The sequence below is a fragment of the Sturnira hondurensis genome, unplaced genomic scaffold, assembly GCF_014824575.4.
Source record: "Sturnira hondurensis isolate 20B ecotype Veracruz unplaced genomic scaffold, ASM1482457v3 Scaffold0013299, whole genome shotgun sequence".
In the NCBI taxonomy this organism is placed as follows: domain Eukaryota; kingdom Metazoa; phylum Chordata; class Mammalia; order Chiroptera; family Phyllostomidae; genus Sturnira; species Sturnira hondurensis.
Window position 1 is genome coordinate 3,694,157 of NW_028085930.1, and position 16,714 is coordinate 3,710,870.

Consider the following 16,714-nt stretch of genomic DNA (forward strand, 5'->3'; position numbering starts at 1 on the left):
ATTCTATGAAAGTTTATGCTGCAGTTTGGCTTGGGAGGTTTCAGTGTACCACAGCACTGACAACTTATTTTGAAAGAAATATGCTTTGCCCATTAAAATGCTCAGTCCTATATTTCTGTTTGTATAGTATTTTTGTAAGTAATGAGCTGAGGAACACAAAACCAGTTTTTTAGCCTTTTACATCATTTACCCGAAATAATCTAGCCTTATTTTTCTTGGCTTATGGGATATCTACTTCTCAAAATAACAGTAAAGTCAAATTTAATCTACTATTATACCTTCTTTAAATTCTTTTTGTTTATCTGTTCATTCTTTCTTTGGAATAGATTTATTTTCTTCTCATTTGTGAGTTTAGGTTTCTGAGATACTTACTAAAGTTTTATTCCTATGAGTTTAACTTTCTCCTGAAGTAATTAGCTAATGGAGCTTGATAGTAGTTATTTGGGTGAAGAGGTTAAAATTTTGGCCTTAGCCTTGTGCCCATCCTTATAATTTAGGGGTTTAAGTTAGGCATGGCTAAAGGTCACTCCCAATTTAATGTGTATTTGACAGATCCCTCAATTGCCTCCTAGCTTCTGAGGCCTCCTCACAATTTAATTTTGGGGGAATGAGCTTATACCTCTACATTCTCTGTCAAGAACCTGTACAGACAAGAATTCTATGTTTCATTTAGTCATTGCTAATCTATACTAACAGCAGACATTTTTAAGGATGTGAATAGTCAGTAAATAGATTTTTCTTTTTTGGGAAAAAGGTTATGGACACAATGGGGAAAAATGGCTTAAACTGTAAGAATACATGAATGGAAAAGTAAAGAAATTTCTGTTGGTAAAGAATTGGTTGTGACTATGGAATCAATTTTATTTAAAAAGGCTAGCCCTGGCCAGTGTGTCTTAGTTGGTTAGTTTTCCAGTACACAAAAAGGTTGGGGGTTCAATTATTGATCAGAGCACATTCCTCAGTTACAGGTTTGGTCCCAGGTCAGGGCATTAGGAGAGGCAAGTGGTTTATATTTCTCTCTCAAGTCAGTGTTTCTTTCCCTTTGTCTCTCCTTCCCTGCCCCTCTTGAAGCAATTCTTCAGGTGAAGATGAAAAAAATTTTTTAAAAAGACTAAATTGTATTGTAAATACAGGGATAAAATAATTTAAAATACTTACGGAGAGAAGCATTACATAATAATTTAACTATGAAACAAGGACAAATATATTTCTAGTGCCTACCAACAAAAATCTCATATACAATTAAAAGAACTTGAAGTAATTTTACCTAATAATATTTCAGGATACTAAAGTCATTGTTGGTGGGTATGTGTGAGAAGAATTGTGGACAATTTATTTTATCTGCATTTTCTGAATTTATATAATGTTAGAAATATTTTTTTCAATAAGATGAAAATATAATTGGTATACCTTGAGCTTTTATAATGAACTTTATAAAACTTAAAGTTAGAACTGGATAATAAACATTTGTTTTGACTCAGGTGCTACTTTCTGAATTTTTCAGTGGAAGTGAAGAAGCTCTTTCCAATGAAGACTGTGAAAATGTTTACCATTTGGTGTACTCAGCACATCGCCCTGTTGCAGTGGCAGCTGGAGAATTCCTTCACAAAAAGTAAGTGAATTATCTTTGAAATAAGGTTTTACTTTTGTATTTTGTTCTTGTTGTTATTTTTGAGTTGTGGTGACTGAAAACAATGCTAGCTAGAAGTGGCCATTTCAAATTCTAGGGTATGTAATATCCTCACAGACTGTGTGCACTTCATGAATCACATCCTTGAGAAAGATGTTCTTTGTGACATAACCCTTTTCCCTGAAATTCAAAAGGATTGTTCCCCTGTAGGGTTGTGAATGTAACATGAAATGTACAAAAGCTCCCCCTGGTAATTACTATTTTATTTCATCGGTGTTTTTTTCCTTTTAAAATTCTGAGTTCTCATCTGCTTCCCAACATTTGTAATCGAAAATCACATTCAAATTGCCCAACTTTTCATCTTTTTTTTCCATTTTCTTTCTATTGCAATGATGATTATTTTAATCAGGAATCCATAGCAGTGCTAAAAATTATATGTACACTTGCAGTTTAATCAATGCAATACCTCATCTACGTTTGTGACGAAACAGAGCTAAATGAGAGTTTATGAATGTAATTAAACATTCTTCTGAAATACATTTTTATCATGGTCTACCATGTATATGTATCTACTATATATTAGTCTACTATATAACTTATTAGTATATTAGTTCATTGTTAAAATCTAAACATTTTTTGTGTGTTTTGCTTTGTTTTGTAATTTAAATTTGTAGATTTAATTAAGTCATTGATGATTGGGTGGTGAATCCAAAAGTCTAGTACATGTTGTAATTTGTGATTAATATGTGATACAAATCATGCACTGGGCAACTGTTGTACATGGATGATTAACTTTGCTAATGAGCAGGCCTCAATCCAGCATCTGCATCTCAGTGCTGCAATAACAATCTGTTCCATACTCAGTGGTACCTTTCAAAGTTGCAGCTATGTGAAAAAATTTCTTCGTTAATATGGAAGCTGGCTGCTAGTGTGTTATGATAATTAAAGTGGGAAAGAAAGTCAGGATTTTTAGGCATGACTTCTAAATTAATATATTGAATTTACCAGTGACTCTGACATCTATGGCTAATAGTATTAGTGCTATTTCAATATTTATCTTGAGGTATTCTTTTCACAAATATTAATGATATATAGTAGTTGTACCTTGTCTTCATTTGCCAGGACTATTATATTCTAGTTATTATATTTAGTTATTATATTTATATTCTAGTTATTATATTTAATTATTATATTCTAGTTATTCTAGTTATTATATTTCTGTTGTGTACTTAACTTTTCAAAAGGCTGTGTGTTTAGAAAAACTTTATTGTTTCTATATTTTTAAAAAATAGAATAAAAAGCTTTGTTGTCTCCAGAAAAGAGGCAATAAACTGGCAGCACTTGAATCAGAAAGAGCCTTTTTTCTGTATTGCATATTCCTAAGTATGAAAACACATGCAAAAATTTTTTATGTACTGATGATCTGTAGAATTTTCCCATTATATTTTTGTTTTTTAATATGTTTTATTGATTGTGCTATTACAATTATCTCATTTTTCTCTCCTTTATTCCCCTCCACCCTGTACCCCCTCACCCACCAGCATTCCTTGCACCTAAGTTCATGTCCATGGGTCATACATATTAGTTCTTTCACTTCTCTATCTCCTATAATATTCTTAACCTCCCCCTGTGTATTTTGTACCTACCATTAATGCTTCTTATTCCCTATACCTTTTACCCCATTCTCCCCACCACACCACACCACACCACTAGCTGTAACCCTCCATACGATCTGTTATTTCTGTGAATGTGTTCCTGTTCTAGTTGTTTGCTTAGTTTGTTTTTGTTTTTGTTATTTTAGGTTCAGTTGTTCATAGTTGTGAGTTTGTTACCATTTTACTGTTCATATTTATGATCATCTTTTTCTTACATAAGTCCATTTAATATTCCATATAATGATGGCTCACTGATGATGAACACCATTAGTTTTTTCTTGTCTGGATAGCTCTTTATGTGCTCTTTGATTCTAAATGATAGCTTTGCTGGGTAGAGCAATCTTGGCTGTACATCCCTGCTTCTCTTAACTTTGAATATTTCTTGTCAGTCCATTATAGCCTCCAAAGTTTCTTTAGAGAAATCAGCTGATAGTCTTATGGGAACTCCCTGTAGGCAACTTACTTTCTCTTGCTGCTTTTAGGATTATCTCTTTATTATTAACCTTTGACATTTTAATGATGATATATTTTGGAGTGGGCCTCTTTGCATCCATCTTGTTTGAGACTCTCTGTGCTTCCTGGACTTGCATGTCTGTTTCCTTCACCAAATCAGGGCAGTTTCCTTTTATTATTTTTTCAAATAGATTTCCAATTTTTTGTTCTTTCTTTTCTCCTTCTGGCACCCCTCTGATGCAAATGTTGTACCTCTTGAAGTTGTCCCAGAGCCTGCTTGTCATAGTAATCACATCATTATTATTATTATTATTATTATTATTATTATTATTATTATTATTGGATTCCTTTTTCTTCTTGTTCTGAATGGTTGTTTTTTGTTTCCTTATGTTCCAAATAATTGATTTGATTCTTGGCTTCATCCACTCTACTGTTGTAAATTGTTCTTTATTTCACTTAATGTAACCTTTCTTTCTGACTGGATCTATATTCTGCTGTTGAGGTCCTCACTAAGTTCCTTGATCATTTTTATAAATTGTATTTTGAACTCTGCATCTGATAGATTGTTTATCTCCATTTTGTTTAGCTCTTTCTGCAGTTTTGACTTGTTTCTTTGTCTTGTTTTGACAGCCTCCCAGTGTTCGTTTCTATGTATTAGGTAGAGCTGCTCTGAATCGGTGTCTTGGTAGTGTGGCGTAATGTAATAGGTGTCCTATAGGGTCCAGTGGCACAGCCTCCCTTATCACCTAAGCTGAGTACTCAAAGTAGTCCCTTAAGAGTTAGCTAGGTACACTCTCCTCTTGTTGAACTGTGGTTGCTGTTGGAAGATCAATGGGAGGGATTTGCCCAGGCCAGTCAGCTGCAAGGACTGGCTGTGACCACTGACCACCAACCTCCACCCTCCATGGGACATCATCTTTGCGAGGGCAGTGTAGTGGTTCTCTGACATAGTCTGTAGCTGTCTACTGGGTGCGCTGGCTCTGGGGTTTCTTTGGGTTGTGCTGGCCAAGGTCATCCCCTACCTGTGTTTTGCCCGGGGCCACCCTACCTGAGCTATAAAGCAATCTGAGATGTCTGCTACTTGTGCTGGGCTTGGAGATGTGCTGCAAAGCCAAGCTATGAATCTAGGGTGGCTGCTTTAAGTGCCAGGCCTGGGGCTCACTAAGGCCAGTTGTTGCTTTTTGGGGAAGATTTAGGAAGTTGTGAAGCATGAACCAAGATCAGGCATTCATATGAGTTTCTTTAGAGAAAAGTAGCTTGCGTGGTCCTATAAGTTGGGGGGGTTGGAGTCTGGGAATCTCTCCAAATTGGGCCGAATGGTGTTAACCAGGTTGATGGAGTGTTCGATATGGCACCAGCTTACTAGCCTATGTGGGGGAAGTGTTTAGAAAAGGGACAGTAGTAGCCTTTGCTCAATTTGATGGCAGACACTTCATTTATTTCCTCGCTGTATGCCATTGGTGCTTTTCAAGGTGGGTACCCTGGTACTGGAGCTCAGAGAGTGTGAGTCAGAAAGTGTGAGTCTGACTAGGTGAGTCTGAGTATGTGTGGTTTCTTTAAGTGGAACTGCTTGGGGCTCCAGATGGTTCTTCCATCCACTCAATTCCTGCTGGATTTTGCACTCAGAAGTTGTGGGGAGTTATCTTCCTGGCACCGGAACCCTGAGCTGTGGGGCCTGGTGTGGTGCTGGGACTCCTAGCTCCCAAGACATGTCTCCTGAATTTTTTTCCACCACATGTGGGTCACTGTTCCACATCTGTGCCTCGCTACCAGTCTGGATGGATGTAGTTTCTTTAATTCAAAAATTGTCAGACTTCCATTCGACTTGATTTTTGACAGTTCTGAGTGATGGCTGTTCTATATTTTAGTTGTAATTTTGATGTAGTCGTGCAAAGAGGTGAGCCAAGTCTGCCTACACATGTCTTGACTAGAAGTCCTTAACGACCTTTTTTGGATAGTCTCCCATCATTTAATATTCTGTTCTTTAAAAATTTTTAACAAGGAGCCCTGGCTGGTGTGGCTCAGTGGATTGGTCAGTGGGCTGCAAAACAAAAGGTCAGCAGTTCAATTCCCAGTCAGGGCATATGCCTTCGTTGCGGGCCAGGTCTCCAGTTGAGGACACACAAGAAGCAACCACACACCATTGTTTCTTTCCCTCTCTTTCTTCCTATTTTCCCCTCTCTCTAAAAATAAATAAAATCTTTTTTTAAAAAAGAAACAAAATTTTAACAAGGAAGCTACAGACTAGTCCCCATAATTCCATGATTAAGTTTCTTTTAAATGCATGCATACACGTACACTCATGGTTGTTTTGTAGTCTAGTTTATGAGCTACACTAAGTATCAAAAAAATATATTAAAATGTGCCTGAATTGAATGTTAATATGTCATCATATATTATGCACTTTAATATTTGAACTATTAAGCTAATTCCTTATTACTTTATATATTTACTTGCAGTGGATACGATTACCCAGTTTTGTACATTTTAGTAATACAGAACCATCGTATTTTCCATTTGTTTCCCCTCTGAAAGCCACCCAAATAAAGAAAACTTTCTTAAGCCCATCTGATAGCTATTCCAGTACACTTCAAAATAATTCTATAGCCCTGGCTGGTTTTCAGTTGGAACTTTAGTTGGGTCATGTACAGGAGCAAACCAACCAACTGGTAATGTCTTTTTCTCTCTTCTGCCACCACCTCTCTAAATGCAGTAAAAATTTACCCTTGGGTGAGGGTTAAAAAATAAAGATAATACTTTAGTCTTCCCCTTCTATATACTTTTTCCTCCCCCTGATAAATACTCAACTTCTGTGTAGTTATTTTTTGCTTCGGATTGGTTTATTATTATGACATCTGAAATTATTCTTTATTCATTTATTTATCTTCTCATCAGATAGGACCATTGTGATGTCCAAATCTAAGTTAGCATATTCTGTATCCCCATCCTTAGTTCCTTGTTTTTTCTCATACCAACTGAGATAGTATACATTATATTTATCTACTGTTTCTCTTCAACCACCAGAGTTAGAGCTCAATAAAAACAGCCATTTTGCCTTTGTTCACTGTTATATTTCTTTTACCTGGAGCAAAACTTGGGAATAAGGCATCTTTAGCAGTCTTTAAATTTTGTTAGAATAAATCTTTTTAGCAAATTAAAATTTTCAGGGTGTCATATTTTAGAAGTTTTGCCATAAAGTGTTATTTTAATAAATTTAATGTTTATATCATTTTACTCAATACTATTGAGCTAGTGAGTACTGTTTTTAGGTAATAAGCATGAAAGAATGCAAGAAGTAATGATTAAAAATATGAATTTTTAAATTATTGCTGGGACATTTGATTAAATGCTGTAATTGACTATGAAATCAGTATGTGAGCAAATAAAACTTTAAAGCTATATACTGTAGTATCTCTTACATAATAAAAATTGTTTATATTTTTTATAACAATTTTAACACTGATTAGTCATCAGTAAAAAAACTTCCTTTTTACACTTTGGTTGAATTGTATGAACTTGTTCAGATATAAACTCTTTTATCTATAAACACATCATTTGCATACTCATTTTGAAGTATATCAGTATACTGATATTTGAAATATTTTTTTAAACTCTGAAATAATTGGTACAATGAAAGAAAATAACTGAAGTTTATATCCATATAAATTTGTAATGTTCTTGTTTTGTTACTTATTTCTAGGCTATTTAGCAGACATGACCCACAAGCAGAAGAAGCATTAGCAAAGAGGAGGGGAAGGAACAGTCCAAATGGGAATCTCATTAGGATGCTGGTTCTTTTCTTTCTTGAAAGTGAGGTAAATTTTTAACATAAGTATTTTGGGGTTTGTTTTAGATTACATATTAAATAAAATTGTTATTTATTTAATTTGTACTGGCATTGGGGTGTTGACTTCCCCACGATTGACCTAAGAGGAAACAGTTTTCAGACATGTTTTATTAAGCTTATGCTTAAACACAAAGAAGATGGCACAGAAGAAAGGAAGGTCCTCTGAACTGCCTGTGTGAGGGTGCTGGCCATGGCTCTACTTGACTACTTTTATGACCTGGGGACAAAGTAGGCTTGCATGAAAACACAGGCTATATGAAAAAAGCAGGGTTTTGGAATATTCCATGTCAATTTAGGAAAAGCAAACAGATATTAGGGAGATAAAATTCTGGGGGGGTTTTGTTTGTTTTGTTGTTTGTTTGTGTGTTTGTTTAGCAGGGAGTGGAGAGGTAGTGCCACTCTGGTTATTACCTGTTCTTAATTTGGCTTTCTGTCCATGCAATGTAGTTTTAAAAAAAATTATTATTATTTATGTTCCCATGTCACTATACTATCTCAAATTGATATTTTTCTTTTTCCTTTTTAAAAATATTTTATTGATTATGGTATTAGTTATCCTGATTTTTCCCCTTTGCTTCCCTCCAGCCAGCACTCCCACTCCCTCAGGCAATCTCCCCACCTTTTTTCATGTCCATAGGTTATGCATATAAATTCTATGACTCCTCAGTTTTCTGTACTGTATTCCCATAGCTATTCTGTACCTGCCTATTTGTGCTTCTTAATCCCTTAACCTCTTTGCCCATTCCCTCATACCCGCCTGCCATCTGGCAACCATAAAAATACTCTCTGTATTTATGATTCTGTCTTTGTTCTTGTTTGCTTAGTTTGTTTTTTAGATCCAATTATTGATAGATACATATTTTCTACCATTTTATTCATACTTTTAATCTTTTTCTTACACAAGTTTCTTTAACATTCCGTATAATGATGGCTTGGTGATGATGAATACCTTTAGTTTTTTTGTTTGTTTGTTTGTTTGTTTTTGAATACCTTTAGTTTTTTTCTTGTCTGGATAGCTCTTTATGTGCTCTTTGATTCTAAATGATAGCTTTGCTGGGTAGAGCAATCTTGGCTGTACGTCCCTGCTTCTCTTAACTTTGAATATTTCTTGTCAGTCCATTATAGCCTCCAAAGTTTCTTTAGAGAAATCAGCTGATAGTCTTATGGGAACTCCCTGTAGGCAACTTACTTTCTCTTGCTGCTTTTAGGATTATCTCTTTATTATTAACCTTTGACATTTTAATGATGATATATTTTGGAGTGGGCCTCTTTGCATCCATCTTGTTTGAGACTCTCTGTGCTTCCTGGACTTGCATGTCTGTTTCCTTCACCAAATCAGGGCAGTTTCCTTTTATTATTTTTTCAAATAGATTTCCAATTTTTTGTTCTTTCTTTTCTCCTTCTGGCACCCCTCTGATGCAAATGTTGTACCTCTTGAAGTTGTCCCAGAGCCTGCTTGTCATAGTAATCACATCATTATTATTATTATTATTATTATTATTATTATTATTATTATTATTATTGGATTCCTTTTTCTTCTTGTTCTGAATGGTTGTTTTTTGTTTCCTTATGTTCCAAATAATTGATTTGATTCTTGGCTTCATCCACTCTACTGTTGTAAATTGTTCTTTATTTCACTTAATGTAACCTTTCTTTCTGACTGGATCTATATTCTGCTGTTGAGGTCCTCACTAACTTATTACAATACTGCATACTTATTGTTACTTTGTGTTTTTCTCAAGTTTTTTTTTTTTTTAGTTTTTAAATGATACTACTTGAACAGTTTTTGAACATTGTCATGTGTTAAAATTTTTTGTCCTATCTTGTTTGAGTATTACATTGTTTAATGAGAAAGAAAAATATGAATATAAATGATCTGAATTATAGTTTACAAGCTCCATAGCAGTATTTCCATGTGATCACTTAATAACATTATTAATTATACTCATATTATGTATCAGAATCTGTTTGCACAAGTGAAGTTTGATTTGTTCACTAAAATGCTACTTCCTATTACTGTTATGGTAACAGCAAGCTAAACAGCAAGCTAAAGAGAATGTGAATGAACAAGCTGATATGATATTGAAGAACAGCAAGCTAAAGAGAATGTGAATGAGCAAGCTATTTTACCTGACTTAGAAATGGGTGTGAAATGGAGCATAAAGGAAGTGGAGAAAATCCTGAAATTTGGGACTTTTAGTTTTACTTTGTAAAAAGCATTTTTGTTTTGTGTTGTAATAGTCTGGAAAAAAAGAAACTTCAAAGATTCTGTAACCGCTCAAATTTGAAGGTGCTGGAGAGACTGTTGGAATGAAAAATATAGGAACAAAAAAGTTATATAAAAATTAAAATTAGAGAGAAGTAAGAACTGAGTCAGTGGAAGGTGTGGGGTGTAGGACAGAGTGGAGTGCAATAGTGATGGAATTGCCAATATTTGTGTAAGCAAATGGGGAATGAATAAAGAAGGAATAAAGTCGGGTGCATATCTAGCTGATGAATTGCATTTGAGGTAAGGATGTGTTTAATAACAGAGTTTTAAATATGTCTACAAATTATGTCAGTATCTTGTTAAAATGTCTGTTCTGATTCAGTAGCTCTAGGTTGGGGCCTGAGATGCTTCATTTCTAACAAGCTCTTTTAGATAATTTCTCGTGAAGGTAGTACACTTTGCCAAATAAGGGTTTGAATCACTTTTTTGTTTTTCAAAAGAAAATGTGGATATGTTATAGGTAAAATACAGTATTATAAATATGTGAGATAAAACATTAAATACTCAGTAAATACTGAACTTGTGAAACCATTTCAAATTATATCCTTAGTCTCCTTAGGATTTAGAGGAACATGGTTAAAAGTGCTTTGTAACAATTCAGTGCTGTATGAAAATTTGACTTTAGTAGCAACAATAGATTTAAAAATCATATGGATACGACATACAGATACTATTTACATTGATTGTCAAAAGGTTAGAGAGTGCGCCCTGGCCAGGTGACACAGTTGTTTGGAGTATCATCCCATGCACCAAAAAGTTATGGGTTTGATCCCCAGTCGGGGCTTTTGTGGGTAGCAGCTGATTGATGTTTCTCTCTCACATGGATGTTTCTCTCACACATGGATGTTTCTCTCCTTTTTTCTCTCTCCATTCCACTGTCTCTAAAAGCAATAAAAAGCCACTGGTGAGGATTAAGAATATTTTTAGGCAATATGACTATGTAGGTTAATTTTTTAAACTATTTTATTTATTTTTACAGAGGGGAAGGGAGAGAAACATCAGTGTGTGGTTGCCTCTTGAGTGCCCCTTTCTGGTTTCCTAACCCACAACCCAGGCATGTGCCCTGGCTAGGAATCAAACCTGTGACCCTTTGTTTTTGTTTTTTTTAATATATTTTATTGATTATGCCATTACAGTTGTCCCATTCCCCCCCTTCACTCCCCTCCACCCTGCACACCCCTTCCCACCTACATTCCCTCCCACTAGTTCATGTACATATGTCATAAGTTCTTTAGCTTCTACATTTCCCATACTATTCTTCCCCTACCCCTGTCTATTTTCTACTTACCGTCTATGCTACTTATGCCCTGTACCTTCTCCCCACTTCTCCTCCTCCCACTCCCCTGTTGCTAACCCTCCATGTGATCTCCATTTCTATGATTCCACTCCTGATCTAGCTGTCCTCTTGGTTTGCTTTTGTTTTAGGTGTGGTTGGTAATAACTGTGAGTTTGCTGTCCTTTCACTGTTCATATTTTTTGTCTTCTTTTTCTTGGGTAAGTCCCTTTAACATTTCATATAATAAGGGCTTGGTGATGATGAACTCCTTGAATTTAATCTTAATCTGAGAAGCACTTTATCTGTCCTTCCATTCTAAATGAAAGCTTTGCTGGATAGAGCAATCTTGACTGTAGGTCCTTGCCTTTCATGACTTGGAATACTTCTTTCCAGCCCCTTCTTGCCTGGAAGGTCTCTTTTGAGAAATCCGCTGACAGTCTGATGGGTACTCCTTTGTAGGTGACTGTCCCCTTATCTCTTGCTGCTTCTAGAATTCTCTCCTTCATTTTAATCTTGGGTAATGTAATTATGATGTGCCTTGGTGTGTTCCTCCTTGGGTCCAACTTCTTTGGCACTCTCTGAGCTTCCTGGATTTTCTGGAAGTCTATTTCCTTTGCTAGACTGGGGAAGTTCTCCTTTATTATTTGTTCAAATAAGTTTTCCACTGGTGGCAGTTCCTCTTCCCCTTCTGGTACCCCTATAATTCCCATGTTGGAACATTTAAAGATGTCCTGGAGTTCCTAAGCCTCTCCTCGTTTTTTTTGAATTCTTGTTTCTTCCTTCTGGTCCACTCCCTTGATTTGAGTCCCAGTTTCCTTTCCATCACTATTGGTTTCCTGTGCATCTCCCTTCATTTCAATTAGTTTAGCCTCCATATGTTCCTCTAATTCGTGGCTAAAATCAACCAGTTCTGTGAGCATCCTGATCACTTGTGTTTTGAACTGTGCATCTGAAAGGCTGGCTATTTCTTGGTCACTTAGAATTATAGGCTCTGGGGCTTTGAGCTGTTCTTGCATCATAATACTTGGTCTGTTCGCATCTGTTATGCTTGAGGGGCGGAGCCTTAGGTGTTTGTCAGGGCTGGGCTACCCAGTCGTTGGATTATGACACTGTATGTGGGGGTGAGGTCAAAGAGGGGGGAAAATGGCGTTTTGCTCCGCTCTGCTCTCTCTCAGATTTCTGTCCCCTCTGTGGCTTCTCACAAGCAAATTGGGCCCCTCTGGTGCCAGTTCCCAGGTGTGTGGACCCGCGCATACTCTCCAGCACTCTTAGGTTCTATCCATCGAACCTTCTGTGAGCCTGGGAGCCTCTCTGGGCACCTCAACTCCGAGAAAGTCTTTCCAGTTGGTGCTTTCAGGCTCTTATTCCCGTCGCTGGGGCCCTAGCCTGAGTGGTCTGTTTCACTGTTCACTCCTTTGCTTGGTTTATCTGCGTGCAAACATGTGACCACAGTCAGCCAGCTGCCCTGAGCTCTCACTGGATCCGCCTGTCGCCACCCCAGTCTTGGGATCTACCAACCACCTCCGCCTCAGCTCCTGGGTTGGTCAGAGGGAATGGTCTTTCCAGCCTGATCCCGCTCCGCCGCTGCCTCCACCCATCTTACTCGTCTGGCTGGGTGGTTCGTTGTTTTCGGACTTCTGTAGAGTTCAATTTTCACTGTTTTGGCTGCGTTTTTGTTTCTAAAACTTTGTTGTCTTTAAATTTAGTTGTGGGAAGGGGCACAGTGTTTCCACCTATGCCTGCATCTTGGCCAGAAGTCCAAACCTGTGACCCTTTGGTTCGCCTGCCAGAGCTCAGTCTACCAGTCAGATCTGATCTAGGTTAATTATTAATTGAAGGAAAATGTTTTAGATCTCTAAAGCCCAGAGACTTTTCTTTTTGGTATATTAAAAGGCATAAGTACAGTATTTAGTTTTATGCAGTTTTGTCTTTTATTTAAAGCAATAATTTGTAATGTGTATTGCTGCTGTATTTTCAGATGATACTGTATTTTTGTGTTTACTACTGTTTACTGAAATGTTACAAGAACATTAAAACATTTTTAGTTGTTGATGACATTCTTTTTAACTGTAAAAGCAACTGCAAATTATATTTAAGGGTTTCTAGTTTATTTATGGTAATAATATATTCATTTATGGTCTCCTGTGTTTCACAAGAAACATTCCTTGGTAAAATCTCTTTTCTTATCCTGACCTGAATGCTTATTAAAATTATGAGTATGTTCTTATAGTATGGTGGGATTCTGATCGTGTTCTACTCAGAATTCCTCTTTGTTTCACTGAAACACTTTAGTGTTATTCTGGTAATAGACTCATAAAAAGTTGAATTGAAAGAGATCTCAGAAATCATAAAGTAAAATGAGGCCAGCTTATAGATGAATCACCCACTGATCAGTTAGAATTAACTGAATTGATTATCATAGTTTCTTTTACTTGGATGTTAAATAGTAACATTTTGGTAATAGAATTCTAATATATTGAATTAAAAATAGTTTACAGTATACCCTCTTTTATATGTGAATTACAGTTGATACAGTGGAGATTCAGATATTGACTAAATTAGTTACTTATTCTCTTCATGTACTAAACAGTGAAATTGTTGCCCTGGCTGGTGTGGCTCAGTGGATTGAGTGCCAGCCTAGAAACCAAAGGGTTGCCAGTTTGATTCCCAGTCAGGGCATATGCCTGTGTTGCAGGCGTGGTTTCCCAGGTGGGGGTGCGTGAGAGGCAACCACACATTGAGATTTCTCTCTTTCTTTCTCTGTTCCCCTCTCTGTAAAAATAAATAATCTTTTTTAAAAAATTAAGAAAATAAAAGTGACATTGTTAAGCAATCTCAAACTTTATAGCAGTCACTGATTTCAGGTGACAAAATAGCTTGGATCTTTTAGATGCATGTCAAATGGTAAAATGAGTGGTACGTGAATGTGATGGCTCCAGATTTCCCTATAGGTACTGAAATCATTGAATTTATTGTCCAAACTGTGATGCTTTTCAGAGTGACAAGGATGGTATGAATAATTATTTTAAAGCTATAAGCATAATATCTCTGGACAGTCTAGAAGTAGGGTCACCCTCTTTCTAAGTATATGGAATTATGAGACTAATTATGATAGTCATTTAAGACATAAAATTAACAAATATATTGATATATGTAATACATCTCTCCAGAGTGCTCATTCCTAAAGCATAACTGATAAGTTTTTTCTGTTTTGTGTGTTCTTCAAGATTCACTTTATTAATTAGTTCTTATAAAAGAAATAACTGTAAGGTTCTGTTATACAGTGAACTCCTTTTATGTAGTATTTAACAGAAAAGCTAAAAGGTAAAGAAAATTTGAGGTAAATTATTGGGAGTAAACTTGAATTTAATTACAGATGAATCATAATGTACCCAGAAGATTGCAATTAAAGTCACCAGAAAAATGAGATTATTTTGTCTTGCATACCAGCTTAGAGAAAGTGCTATAAGTTATATTTAGATATAGTGGCATAAAATGTACCTAAGTACAATTTTATATATGTTATATGTTATTTTTAAATGATTTTTAACATAATTCGAATTAGCCATCTTGGTCTATGCAGTGTTCATCTAATTCCTAAAGACTACAAAGAATAGCTGCAGATATATTATTTTGATGCTGTTTCTATAAAATTATAATTCCATAAACTTTTTAGAAAATTTATTTTTAGGGTTCCAGATCCTTTTTAATCCCAGGGTTTTATAGCCATTGAGAATGCTTCAAGGCCTCTCTCCTAATAGCTTCATTTTTCACTAGTAATAGAATGTCCTTGGTATAAAATATGTCAAATATGATTTTAACCTTTTACTCTTAGTGGCCATCTTAGATTTTTTCCCCCTCAAACTTGGTTTCATTTGGCATACTTACAGAGATCTCAGACTACTAAGTTATGTGACTATCACAGATGTTTGAAGACAGAAAGACTGTGTGTCAAAAACACGTTAAGCCAATTCCTGACTGACCATTTTATTATTAATTGTTGTTACTAATATCACTGAACCTGGAACTCCTAATTAGTAAAAGAGACAACACATTTTCACATCCTTCTGCTGTACAGTTTGAGTTTGAAACAACTGATTATTGTTATTAATAGAATATATTCTACATAGCTTCCACCTTATACTCAGAAAGATGAGGAAAGGGTCAAAGAAGTTAACATCTACATTGAGAATTTTGACTACCACACACAAAAGGATTTTGTGACAATGACAGTATGCCTGAGCTAAATTTTAATATGCAGGACTGAAGGCATAGGAAGGTGATCCTTAAAAATGCCAGTGCAGCCACTTAGGTTCTGACCTAATTCACAGGGACATGCATAACCGCACCAAGGTCAGAATCATCGATAAATACAACACCTGCTATGACATGTCCCTCAGGAAAGTGGTGAAGAAAGTGGGAATCAGCCAGCTGTCAAGTACATTTGCTCTTTCTTTGGCAAAATGAAGATGAAGAACAAGTTGTGGGGATCTGGCACTGTGGCTTCTGAATGAAAACAGTTAATGGTGGTGCCTGGACCTACAGCTCAGCTCTCCTTCAGTTGTCACAGTAAAATCTGCCATCTGAATACTGAAGGAGTGGAAAGACCAGTAGAATCTCCACCATTTGAAACATTGCTAACCTATAATAAATGGGTTGATTTACATAACAAAAAATAAAATTCCAGTGCTAATGTAATTATGCTACATAAAGCCTTCACTGTGGCAGCAGCTCATCCAGCTGAAAACCTCGTGCTTAATAAATCAGTATGAAAGATTACCAGTTCACCAGAGCAGCTGAGGAATTTGTGGAAGCTATAAAGTGATTGACTATTAATTCCATTGGAGTTAAGTAACTCTTACCCCACATATGAGACAAAAATAGGGGAAAATTTTTTAGACTTTCTGGTAGAAATATGAAATACACCAAAGATCAGAGCAGTAAAGGCTGGTGAAAGGAGTAAGCTATAAATAATAATTAAATAGCTTCCTGTTAGCTGAGTGTATTCTTCACTTAGAAATGCTGGTGTAGCATTTGAGGTATGTACATGAGCCTGAGGAGTAATGTATGAATGTCCCAGATAATTTATCACCACCAGGAGGGACAGGGAGATTCTGTATTCGAAAGACAAATTGCATACCCACACATTAGATGAAAAGTCTGCCTAATTATAGTTTCCTCTTTCTGCTTTCCTGCACAACCAAAGAAGCTAACACCTTGCAGTTAAACTCAAGAAAGGGATTCTGCTTAGCAGTATTCTTGAGTCTAGTGTTCTTAACATACATGAACTGACAATCAAGAATCACTAAAACTTAGAAAAATCAATATCGTGAAAGCACAGCACAAACCCGACGTATTGATGGATTTTTTTATTAATACCCCCAGATATAGAAAGAAGTCATAATGAAAGAGGAAGAGTATTTTTCAGAAATTGAAAAAAATGATTTCCAAAATTTAGAGGTGAAGCATATTAATTGGCCTAAATAGACACAAGCAAATATTGACTATAGCTTGAACCAAGGGATATTTCCCAAAAGTAGTGTAAAAGAAGAAATAAAAAAATATGAGAAAGTAAGAGACGGAA

At 35.9% G+C, this 16,714-nt stretch overlaps 1 protein-coding gene across 2 annotated transcripts in view; it reads left to right on the forward strand.

Moving 5' to 3' along the window:
* Positions 1 to 16,714, forward strand: part of STAG1 (STAG1 cohesin complex component) — a 400,795-nt gene that overhangs the window by 279,667 nt on the left and 104,414 nt on the right. For both annotated transcript variants that reach the window (XM_037061224.1, XM_037061225.1), the window contains exons 13-14: positions 1,505 to 1,612; positions 7,439 to 7,553. In XM_037061224.1, the coding sequence (XP_036917119.1) occupies positions 1,505 to 1,612; positions 7,439 to 7,553 (223 nt within the window). The remainder of the gene's footprint in view (positions 1 to 1,504; positions 1,613 to 7,438; positions 7,554 to 16,714) is intronic.